Source organism: Enoplosus armatus, chromosome 7 (assembly GCF_043641665.1).
Source record: "Enoplosus armatus isolate fEnoArm2 chromosome 7, fEnoArm2.hap1, whole genome shotgun sequence".
Taxonomy (NCBI): Eukaryota; Metazoa; Chordata; class Actinopteri; order Centrarchiformes; family Enoplosidae; genus Enoplosus; species Enoplosus armatus.
The window spans coordinates 26,175,262-26,187,748 of record NC_092186.1 but is presented as its reverse complement, the minus strand read 5'-3'; the positions used below and the strand labels follow the sequence as shown (position 1 = coordinate 26,187,748).

The following is a 12,487-nucleotide window of genomic DNA, read 5'->3' as shown; positions in this document are numbered from 1 at the left end:
CCAAGCTGCACGCTTAGAAATGTAATCAGCTACTCAGAGCTTCTTTTGCCAAAGATCCGGAGACCTCCAACATGGCTGCCAGAGGGTGCTGCATTCCCCAAAAGCCTTCAATGGGCTGAATGACAGACACAAAATATAATCCAGTACTGCTAGTTTCTTCCTCTGTGCTTATTGCTGGTGGTATCCAAACAAACCTTCCGCTGCCCCAGGGCTTGTGGCAGGCATGCAGATAGCCTGCTGGTGCCACCAGACTCTGAATATGAAGGTATCTGAACCTCCTTTAACAACAGCCAAGCTATTAGTGGAGGGAAGCCTGTGGCCACTGCATTGTGGCTCCCATCCCAGGCCCAGTCACCCACCATGGAGACCAGGCCTCGCGGCATCCTGCTCTTTCACACAAGAGCTTTTCTGCGTTTTTTTTTTTTTTGTATTGCAGATCGACACTCTTCTTTGCAATCAGCCAACACAGCTGCAGTTGGCCGCCGAGATCCACTTAATTGTCTGCCAGGTAGTCTGGGTGTCCATGAAGGACACGGTCTCATAGCGGGTAGGCCGACAGCAGGGGTGACTGCTGACCTTCTTGCCAGAGATGCTCCCGTTGTCCATCAGAGCCTTGAGGGCCAGGTCATAGTTCTTGCGGGAGCTGTGGCATGTGCCAACGCAGTACTTAAAGAGGACTATCTCGTCCGAGTCGTAGCCGAGGCCGAGATCCCGCACCCGCATCTCCTTCTTCTCCAAGTGGCAGTCGTGACTGCTCTTGGCCTTCTTGCGGTTCCTCCTTGACATTCTGGGCGAATTCGGGTCACGAGGGGAGCGCCGCCATCTGCTCTGCCGGATTTCGTCTTCCTGCATCAGCGACCACTCTTCTGCAAGACAAATGACAACACACACGGGACACCTGGGTAGTCATTTGATTCTCATCATGCAAATATTAATGCTGTGATGTGTGGTATTTGAACATTTTGGACTTCTGTGGTACAATCAAAAAAATACTCTGTGGCAGACAGTGGCCAAACTGTTGCTTTTCATGTGAATTTAAGAGCAGTATCTTTGAAACAAGATGTTAAACAGTGAGGGATCAATCTTAAGTGCACACAACATGGTGGTAACTCTCTTTCCTTAGTTTAGGTTTATTTTTTATTTTTTTTTAGCACAACACTCAAAATGCTCATATACAAACAGATAAATAACTGGACACGTAGATACTCGCAGTTTCAATTTTGCTATATTAGTTTTATTAACTCAAATGATTTAATTGTTCATGAAGTTCATTCTGTTTTCTGGGGTTTGCTGCTGGAGTTGTTGACAATGATGATAGTTGATATATTGGTTTCATTATTTTTCCTCAGTTGATATTAGGTGGCGCTTTAACTGGCATGTCTTGTGATTATTGTAGTTCCCCCCTTGTGTCAAAATGGCATGATCAGCCACTATATATGTTTCGCCCTTGTCTCAGTTTGTCAGGTCAGTTTATGCGGCTGAGTTCTCTCTTTGTTGATAAAGACTTTCGTCAAAAAACCCACCTGTGTCTCTCTAGTCTCTCAGCTTGGTTCCTAACAGATACACTCCATATGCTCATTTCCCAGGACGTTTAAGGGCACTTTTTGGCCACTTGGGGGCCTTTTTACACACCCAGCAGACACAAAACAACATTAGTCAATCATTTGAGGTCAGGTTCTGTCCACATGATATATTTAAGTTCAAAATTCTCTCTGCTTGTAACTCTGGTTTGGTCTCCACCAACTAAATGTTCCACTATTTTCACCAGCTAGTCTCTTAACTGTGTTTGTCTGGTGTTTAGTGCTGTACAGGCGGTGTACAGTGGCTAAAACAATGCTATGAGAGCAGTGAGAGTGGACCAAAAAAAAGTAAAGTTGTGGGCTGTAAAAAGAAAATAATGAGCTGAAAGGCGCTAAAATGCGTAAGTGTCAGGTGATTCTTCCTCTTGGTTTGTAACTACGAGCGACACCTTTCATATTACACATTGTCTCTTGAGCCATTGTTAATATAAAATATCGATTAGTACAGCTTTGAACGTAGCCTATTACTGCTTTTAAATAATGACAAAGTCACTCCTCTTGATAATGTGATATATTACAGAGGAAATTTGGTGAAAATATAAGGTTATACACAAGAGAGTCATTAGTAATGTGGATGGCTAGAAGGTAGAGGCATTTGTAGTTTATTTCACTGCAGCCTGTAAGACTGGGAAAGGGCATTCAGCTACAGTATATCACATTATTATGATAATAATACAAAATCACAGGACATATCTGGTCTCATCCCCAAAATTGAAATTAGAACTACACTGTGTCGCGTGCAGCTGTAATTGAAAGTAACCTATTATTGCACAGAAATACTCTGCTAACTGTTTATTCGTGGTAACAGGGGCACTCGCTCGACGCACAGGGTGCCAACAGTTCATCATCAAGACATCTTGTATCACTTAGCCGCATGTTAAAGAGCTCTGATTTGACCCCAACTCAGCTCGACTCACGCATTCCTGGCGCATGCAAACATAATTGGCGTTTCAAGTGTACTCCAGTCAGTTAATCGCCCTCATCTGCCGGGTCCTGGTCCAACTGATTGTAAAGCTTTATCAGAGGAAGACTGAAGAGGAGGAAGCTGTTGTTATTTCTGCATGAGAGCTCAAAGCATTTTAGAGCCAACAGTAGGTCTAAAAAGCACATTTTGATGGCGGGTGAGTTTATAAAGATTGAAACAATCCAATAAGGCTGGAGTGTTTGCTGTGCTGATGAACTTGGAATATCTCACCTGTCTGTGAGAACTACTCTTCAAACCAAACATAATATCAAACATATCCATCTGTCTGCCTGCCTACCTGTCTGGCTGGCTATCTATTTAAGTTAATTATTCAATGAAATATGTCTTTTTTAATTTAATTATTTTGAATAATTTTTTACATTTAAATTAAAGTTTAAAGGTAATTAATATGTATTTTTTTGTTAAATATAAATTTTTAATTTAATGTGTTGTTTGATTTCATTTAATTAAAAATTTAAATTTAAATTAATTAGTTAATTTAACTTTTATTTTTTCAATCAAATCTTATTTACACTAATCTAATCTAGTTACTTTCAATTATTTTTACATTTAAGTTTCAAAAGTAATTAATACATTACTTTTGTTAAATATACATTTTTGTATTTATTGTTTGATTTCATTTAAACATTTTAAAGTAATTGAACTTTTAAATTCTTTTTTACATTTAAATGAAAGTTTTAAAAGTAATTATGTAAAAAAAAAATTAAATAATTTTTAATTTAATGTATTGTTTGATTTCAAGCAATTTAATTGAACTTTTAATTTTTTCAATCTAATCTAATTTACACTAATCTAATCTAGTTACATTTCACACTTCACATTATGTATTGATGAAAATTGCATCTCACTTTCACATTCAGCTCTTGAGAGGAAATCATTTCCAGGAGCGCTTGGCACCCTGTGGGAGGACTCCTGACCGTAAGACAAGACACTTTGTGAATACGGCCCCAGATGTCTGCTCCGGGCCTTTCGAGACAGAAAGGTGGAAAACTTCTCACACTTTAGTTTATGTACGGGATTAGAATGGAGTTTTATGAGCTAGCGGGGTGAGAGCGTGTGTGATTAAATTGAAAGCAGACATGGGTGTTGAAACTGGGGAGTGAAATTCCCCTGGTTATCAGCTGAGTGGTGCAAAATGTACTGTCACCAATGTGGGGTCATTACCAGTAGGAGAGCGGAGCTGCTGGCTGAACGCCAACCCAGAGCTGAAGTGGAAGGAACATTACAAACAGGATTTACCCACTCCGCTGTGCAGACCTGGCCCAGGTGTTTGACTGATTTCTGCTGCACTTTCTCTAAATGCCTCTACGCAGTGTTTTCTTTAGGGAATGGTTATTACCACTGTAGAATGATCATTTACAGCAGCATAGCTGCTTGTCAGTTCATGCCTTCATGTTTACGAAAAGAAAACTTGTAATCATGAGGAAAAAAAAAAAAAAAGAACAGAAAAATGCATAGAAATATTCCCCAGGCGAAGAGCCCGGGACCCTCTCAGTCAAACACTGCTCTGGTACATATTCAGCCTTGTTAAAACATGCCACATTGGTTTGCATCATTTCATGTAATTACACAACTATTCCATGTTACAATCGAATTGGGCCAATGTTCAGGCAATCGTGTCTAACTGTACTAAACATTATTATTGTTTTTACTGAGAATGCAGTCAGGAGAAAAAAATCTTAGCGTGACGTAAGAGTGTAATATTTTCCATCACTTTTGTAATTACAGCTTCAGAAGGAAGAACAGGAGGAACAGAGCTTAGGTTTGCCCCACAGGGCCGCAAAAATAACATCAGTCTCACCGGTGATTGACACAACGTGGCAAGTAACTGCTTCAAGCACTGCGGTAACTGTGCGGTGACCCTTTTTTTGTGCCTCTGTTCTTTGAGTTTATATAGTTCTTGTAGGAGAAGGCGTGTCCCATCAGATGCTGGAGTAAAACAAAGCTGCCCTCAGATACTAGCAAACAGATCTTCCTCTGCTTTTACAGAATGTTCGGTAAATCCTATTTTGACTGTCTCTCCCAGGAGTGAACATTCTGGGTTTTTTTTTTACATCCTTGTATTAGGCAATATTTGTTCATTCTTGCCCATTGCTACCTTGTCTGTCTTTTTGCCATTCAAACCCTCTTTTGGACATGTAATGTCTTATTATTTTCTGTTTTCTCTATCTACCCTTTTTTTCCTATGTAGTCGCTTCTGTGATAATTGTTTTCCTCTTGGTTAATTTGTGTGATCCTTGTGTCACATGGTGTAGTAGATTCATGTATAATATTGTTTTCTATATTTTTTCTTTTAAAGTATTGGCATAATGTGGTTCCTTTAGAGAGGTCCGGTATCTAAGCTACAAGTTGCCGATGTTTAAAGGCACTGAAGTACCGAAATGTCACTGTCAATGTTTCATTTCAAGTGTCAGCGTTAAAATGAAATACTCAGCTGCCACTGAGCCTGTATACTGGAAACTCTACTTAACCTTCATGCTCACACGGGATACAGCAGATACAGCTCCCTTACTTTTACTTATTTTCTAGTTGTTTTTTTTTAACATAATACCAAAGACAAACATTATTAAATAAAACAGCTAGATCAGACTGATGCTTGAACTACTACACCTTTAAACTAATTGAATAATAATTCAGTCAATGGTGGAGTGTCAGTTTGTTAGTATAAGTATTATCAGACAGGTATTATTTATCATAAAAGAGACTGAAGTCTGGTTTGGCTACTTACCAAACTGACTGGTAGAATAAACAGACACGCAAACCACAGCCATTCATCTCTGTTTCTCTGCTGGCTGTGGTGAACAGGGCCGTGATGCACGACAGAAACCTTCACACTGGATTGATTATTTTTACCCTGTTGTACACAGGGGGCCCTTGCTCAGTTGACCAAGGCCATACTCAGTGTTGAAAACTACCAGGCAAATTTCCAGAGGCTATATTAGTCATTCAGGAGTGACACTCCTGCTATTTTATGGCCTCCGCCTCAGATTTATTAGGCTTTGTTTTCAGCATCTTAGCTGCACTCTGCAATGTTATTTTGTGGGATGAAAGTGAAGACTGCCCTTCAACAAGCTTATAAAAGCCCAGCAGTGTATGCCTGTTGGCAGCCGATGTAACAGGGCTTCTGTGCAGAATTATTTCCTATTGGGCGTGTCTTATGCAGTTTCCCAACATACTAAAATGATACTTAAGTTCTACATTTTTATTACTATTTTTTGTAAGGAGTAGATTATCTATCTCAAATTCTAAAGACATAATCACATTTTGAAGCAGTGATAGACAAGTGTTCCATGAAGTTTCCCTGGGTTTCTACGCCAATGAAAACCACATCTCAGCAACTTGAGGAGCACAGATCATTCCAACTATCCTCGTCTCATGTGTGTTTGATTTGTGATTTTTAATATGTCTAGCAGGCACCTAAAGGCACAGTAGGATAACGATTATTTGTTAGGTCATCTAGGTAGTCAGCCATCAGTCATTTGTTCAAATGCCTTAAAACAAAATATGTTTAGGTCTAGCTGTTGCGACAATTATGCCTCTACGTCTGTCAGGAGCAAAGGCAGAACTATTGCGACATTGTTATAGAGCCACCTTGGGTGGGGTTTTGGGGTGGACGAATGGGTCAACAAAGCGTGGGACTTTGACATGGGAGACCACTGACAGTTTCCTGTATCCTACCAACAGTCAGCATTGTTGATACTTTGATACTTTCCTGTGTCTTATCAACAACTTTGGTTTCTTTTAACCACGACCAAGATGGAAAAGAAACCAAAGTTGTTGATAAGACACAGGAAAGTATCAAAGTATCAACATTTTAAACCAAACCATGACTTTTTCCCATCCCCAACCAAACAGTTTTGTGTCAAAACCAAACCAAACACTCAGTCTTGGAAGGAACTGACGAACTATGTCGTCATTTGGTTTGGAGGAATTGTGGCAACTAGGTTACACTTAATGGACAAAAAAAAGTCCTTGACTGTCAGATCCAATTATGAAATATTGAACATACTATACTGTACCAAAGTAAAGCTGACTGACCGGTGGATAAAGATGTTGTGTGAGGTCATTGCAGTGACCTTGACCAAAGTCTCAACTCTACAATTTGATGGTTTACCTTGTGCAGACCGGCTTTTTGTCCCCAAATGAGAGGTTAGGTTATCCATGCTAATAATAACCTAAACATTAGAAACTGAGCTAGACTTTGGTTCTTTCTACCTCTATTAAATGACTAATTTCTGAAAATAAATCTGTTCCTGTTTCTCGTTTCATTGCATTTTATTATCGACATGTATAAGGCCCTTTTCAACAGTGATGGGCCATTTCCCACCAATCAGAACTGACCACTCCACACTGATCATGCTGATGAAATAGGAAAATAAAACGCTTACCAACAGCTTTGGACCAGGGTATGTTGACGCTGCCGTCCTGTTTCAGATCCTCTGCAGGAGACCAGGAGGGCTGCCTGAGGACACGCTGGAGGTCTGACTGAGGCTCTTTATTGTCGTCCTCAGAAAACACATCTTCCACCAGTGTCAGCAATGACGCCACCACCCACAGCATCACCTGACAATATCATGGAACACATACTGTAGTTACTTTGGTCAGCAGGCTGGCAGATTTTCGCTTCATCGTACAACTTATCATCAAGCAGGAGAGAGTTTGCAATCACAAAGACACATGCGCTCAGGGTTAAATGGTTTTCACTGGAGCACCCAAGTGGTGGGAAGACAAAAACTCGAATCCATCGCCACAGAAACCCTGATTCAGTCGTGCTTTTAGCCAGAAGAATGGCTGCTATGCATGGTGTATCCCAATAGAGTATTCCAACAAACCTTATATTGACTTTCCTTTGGCATAAAAAAACAGGTGGAATAAGTGCAGATCTTTTAGTAAAAGTAGCAATACCACAGGTGGTTGGGCTAATTATATTACTACTATACTATATACACCAGAGGTGGAAACCACAAATCACTTTGCTGATTCAAATCACTTCCGTCAGCTCAGTTCCAACAGTCATAGTACTAGTGATGTAGTTTGTTCACTTTTTGCGCTTAGTGCTCGTATGACCGCTCTTACTACTGTACAACCTTTTACAACAAGGTTTGTGGGGGTAGTGGTAATGTTCCCTCAGAGCACAGAGTTGTTTTGTTGTCACAGTTTTATCACTAAGTGTTGTTAAAAATGAGCGGTAAATCACCAGTGTCATGTACCCTAAGGTGCCATCTAAATGCTGGGTTTTTATAAGTTAAATAAGTTCACGGACAGCAACTTTATTGTCAATATTTTGGCACAATGTTTAATATATGTGAAGGCTTGTGAAGCTAAGGTTTTAATGTTATGCTAACCTAACTTTGGCCAAGAAAAAGCTACGGCTGAGTTCTTAGTTAACTCACTAGCTTGTTATGTTGACAATGACATCATTATTGAACTTTGTCATGGTTATGTTTAGGCACTGGTAGTGTGTGGTTAAGGTTAGTGAAAAATCATGGTCTTGGTTTAATAAAGAAAAGGTCTGCTGTGACTCAAATCTCGAAACACAGCCCCTCTTCTGGAGTCAAAGTCCTGCTTTTGTTGGTGCACTGCTACATTTCTTGACACCACCAACTGTTCATCACCGATCAGCGAAATGGCTTTTAACCACCAGCTACTTGCCGTCATTAAATCCATCCACAAACATCCAAAACAATAAACGGGCAATTTATCCAATAGTTGTCGAGATATTTCAGTCTTGACCAAAGTAGACCAAAGTCCCCAGAGCCGTGCCGCTAGGGACTTCTTTTGTATTTGCAGTTAATTTAGTGATATACAGTGTTACATACATTGTAGAAACTGAAAGCTGCCCTGCGTAAGCTGATCTATCCGGTTCCATCAGCTCTTTGACATGGAAATTGTGTCTGGGTTCCCTGTGTCTGGCTTTGAGCCTATAGAGGCCCTGTCTCCACGTAGGCCTTGTGGGATACCTGCAGCCAACACCTGCACCTCTTTAATTACCTAATTGACACACGACACCTTCCCACTGTGCAGGTGAGGTTAATATTTTAACATCACTTATGAAATGAGTTTCTCTGCAGTGTCTGGCTGGAACTTAAGGCCCACATCAAATGGGCAATGTAGTGGAAACTGGCTGATGGTGAAACGTATATGCCAACAGTCTGCCAGCAAATCCAACTGGCCTACTTTTCCCTCTGATTCTTATACATTAGCGAACTCACGCTCACCTTCCAGTTCTTCAGGTGATGCTGGGTAGTCGACGCCTCCTGCCTCCACCAGGTTTTTCCATCTGAAAAAAGAAAATGATGATAGCAACAATAAAGAAAAGCACTCTTCATTCAGTAGCCTAATTAACCATTCTTTTGAAATGCTTTGTGGAATGTTTCCACAAGTCGGGAGGAATTGTGGCTTCCTTCTCTTTAATAACACGGTACATTTGCTTTTGTTAAATCCTTATCCATCAAAAGAGTTTCACGGATGGTTTATGACTCTGTTTTCCACGGTGCCATGGGCACTGAGAGTAAACCCGCTTCACTCTGACAGCATGTCAGTTTGTATAAATGCTATCTGGTGTTTATAGAGACATGTATCGAAGTTTAGAGGGCATGTTTTAATCATCTCATTAATGAAGGGAAATACACATGCCACTATGAAAACATTGTCACGTTCTCGTCACACATTAGCTATGAAAGTTCCCCACAATGCTGTCTTAAATTCAAATAAACAAATGGATTACACAAAGGTAAAAAAAAACAAAAAAACACCCAAAAACAATTTAAAAAAGTTTCACATTGAGATCCGCGAGTCCACAGTGGGAGCCAGGGCTGTAATACTTAAGTCTGGTTTTGGTTTCCATTCTGGGCTCTTTCTATTTTCTCATATTTGTCTAGGTCTTGTAAGTGCTTTGACTCTGACTTGGTCTCGGCCACCAGACTCAGCCATTACAATCCTTGATCTTGAGACTCCAGTTTTTATTTTACGACTAGTTAGCAAGCAGCGATGGAGTTCTGTCAACACGTACATGACATGGATACTTTATCTCCATTATGTGAAGTGAGTCAGATACACCCTCTCTCTTTCTCTCTGTCTCTTCGAGTCTCTTTTGTTTCCCGATGGTGAAATGTCTCTCTGTGTATGAGCTTTATAGTACTCTCTGTATTCCGGTATGCAAAGAAAATACTTGTTGTTTCTACGATATTCCATCACAATAGAACAGTACAACTGATTTAAAGTTAACTTTGTTGGTAAAATGACACATTGTCCTACTTTATACTTTCTTCATTTTAGACGACCTGTCTGACGGGGCTTCGGAGCCACTCCACTGCTAAAATCAGCGCTGAGTTTCAGAGTAGATTCCTCTAAAACAACTGCTGGCCCAAGTCTGGCCACCACGGGGCAAGAACTGCCATCTGCCATCTGCCTCAAAAAATGAATTATTCTCCCATGATGAGGAAAGCGAGTTTGCTCAGATCCAAGCACATATAAGACATATTAGGCGATTTCTGACCAGAGGAACTTTTTCATAGTAAGTAACAGTTGGGGGACCCCGCCCCTTTTTATTGTGTTTTGCACTGCAAGAGCTCAAAACGGTCGTAGTTCTTAGAACGCAGTTTTGAGGGACTTTTTTTGAATTCCTACTTCAGAGAAGGTACTCTCCCAGCACAAGTGGAACCTCGAGTGACATAAGTCTGCGATGTCTTGAATACCAGAGAGTGGACCCATGAAGACATCTAGTGGGAACCTCTGATCACGCCAGACCAGTCAACACCCATTTATAATCTTTAAAAGTCATTGCTCCTGGTTTATTTAATGATACACTGAGCAAAGAGGCAGAGACACTGAACACTTTATACTACATGCTTCACACCAGTGGTCACCAACCTGTCGGCCGCGAACGACCCGTCAATCTTTTATTATATTATTATACCGAGGTGGACGCAGTGCCAATTTAAAACAGAAATCAGAAAAAGGTTTTTTGTTTTACAAGATCGAACATACTGTGTACTATCTGTGTCCCATTTCAAGGCCCTCCTCCAACAAAGTCACCAGTTCAAAAAACAAATGCAGCCTTCTTTTGCCGGAACCTGACACAAACCTATTGTCTTCTTTGTGGTCCATCGCACGTCTGTAACTTCTTAAATGACAAATATGGTCTTGTCAACTTTAAAAGCTGGGAAGCATCATTTGACACAATCACAACTTGTACTGCTATTGACCAGATCTGTTGTTCGAGGGCAACTTCCTGGTTGTTAACTTTACGAGCTGACGAGCACAACTCGAAAAAATGCATCAGTTTGGTCTCTGTGATCATCCTCTTTAGACTGTCATTGGGGGGGGGGGGGGGGGGGGGGGGGTGGAAGGTCAAGCTATTAGCCTTAGACCCAAGTTCATAGGCTAATGCATCCTCAGAAATGTGACACGGCATTACTGAGTTCATAGCAGTCACTTCATCAAAGTGTTTACATTTGCTATGTTTGGTACACTTGGCGGTCAGTCTGTCTTTCCTGGGAGAAATCCTCAGCCATACAGGAAGTGATACGTTTTCTGTCTCAGTTTGTCTTGTATAAACAGAAGAAGAGCTCAGCATGAGTAGCGAATGACAACGACAGAAATTCAACTTGTTCAAAATCCACAGGTACACACAGGCACACAGGTAATATCAGGGAAGCAAACAAAAACCTTGCTGTTCTCTACTTTAATGTAATGTGGAATGGGACCACAAAACCCATCTCTAGTCCACAGACTCTAGACCAGCTCAAGGAGTGAATACTAAAAGGGAGGCAGATTGCTGTGATGACCCAGCTTGATGCAGCTCATGTATTAAAGGAAAGATCAGTATAATGCAGTATCCACTGGAAAAGGATTCAATTGATCAAACGTTTCTTAAACAGCAATGAACGGGTCTAGTAATAAGGACCTCTTGACATAGAGGCGTTCAAGCTCACTCCCCATAATAAAAAGACATTCCTAACAGGAGATCTTACGAAAGAAGTGTGAACTTTTCATACTGTAATGGGAACCTTCCAACGTGACAGACACAAAGTCCATTATGTCCATAACCAGGATGTAAAAATAGCAAAACAGCACACCGTCAACTTTTAACGTTTAATGTTTCTTTTTCTTTCTTTTTTTTTTACAACTTCATGTTTCTAAAAATAGCTCAGACATGGATGGAGAGTAGGATGCAGAGGGAGATCTGGATCAGATTACACAACACTGACTGTGTGTGTGTGTGTGTGTGTGTGTGTGTGTGTAAAAGATAGCAGGTAATGACACACTAATGTCAAGCCTGCATGCAGCTACTACAGTTTAGAATAGACCAGACTGAGGATACAGATGAGAAGGTGAAGTGTAGCTTAAACTGACTTTTTCTGCAGTAGATGCCTATTATGTAATCTATGTAATCTATTGTAATTATTAACAAAAACTTGACAGTCCCACTGGTGGTCCCTTGGGGAGGAAACGTTCATTGTACCCTACAATGAATACGAGAGAGTTGGATGATTTAAAACTCACTGATTAGATTTCTTCTGAGGCTTTCAGTCACATCTTGGGGACTTCACAAGATGAAGACAAACTCAAAGCAGTTCAAAATAGAAAGGGTTTTATCATCTGGGGATCCTGAATGTGCTCATCTAATTTCATGTGGCAACCTGGCCGACCGGTTAGGGTCACCATACCTAGTCTCGCATAGCCAGACCTATATGGCTCAACCCATTATCGTTTTGGGATAGGGGTTAAAAAACAATCACATTTGTCATTTTTGTCTCATGATCAAAATCCTGTTACGATTCCTTCCTGGGAAACAGTGTAAACTCATGCTATATCAGCGACGCTGAATAACCAACTGGGCAAAGTGGGTAACAGCCCCAGGTACCCCAACCCGAAAGGCCCGTAAAAGCCAAACATCATACTAGCAATGTGGCAATTT

General features: G+C 40.7%; 1 protein-coding gene across 1 annotated transcript; it reads right to left on the bottom strand.

The window, feature by feature from the left end:
- Positions 1 to 456: 456 nt before the first annotated feature.
- Positions 457 to 9,584, bottom strand: LOC139287808 (neurturin). The gene is made up of 4 exons (XM_070908984.1): positions 9,578 to 9,584; positions 8,784 to 8,845; positions 6,954 to 7,128; positions 457 to 866 (listed from the first exon to the last, which is right to left on the bottom strand). Exons 1-4 carry the CDS (start codon positions 9,582 to 9,584, stop codon positions 457 to 459), a joined length of 654 nt encoding a protein of 217 aa, XP_070765085.1.
- Positions 9,585 to 12,487: the final 2,903 nt, after the last annotated feature.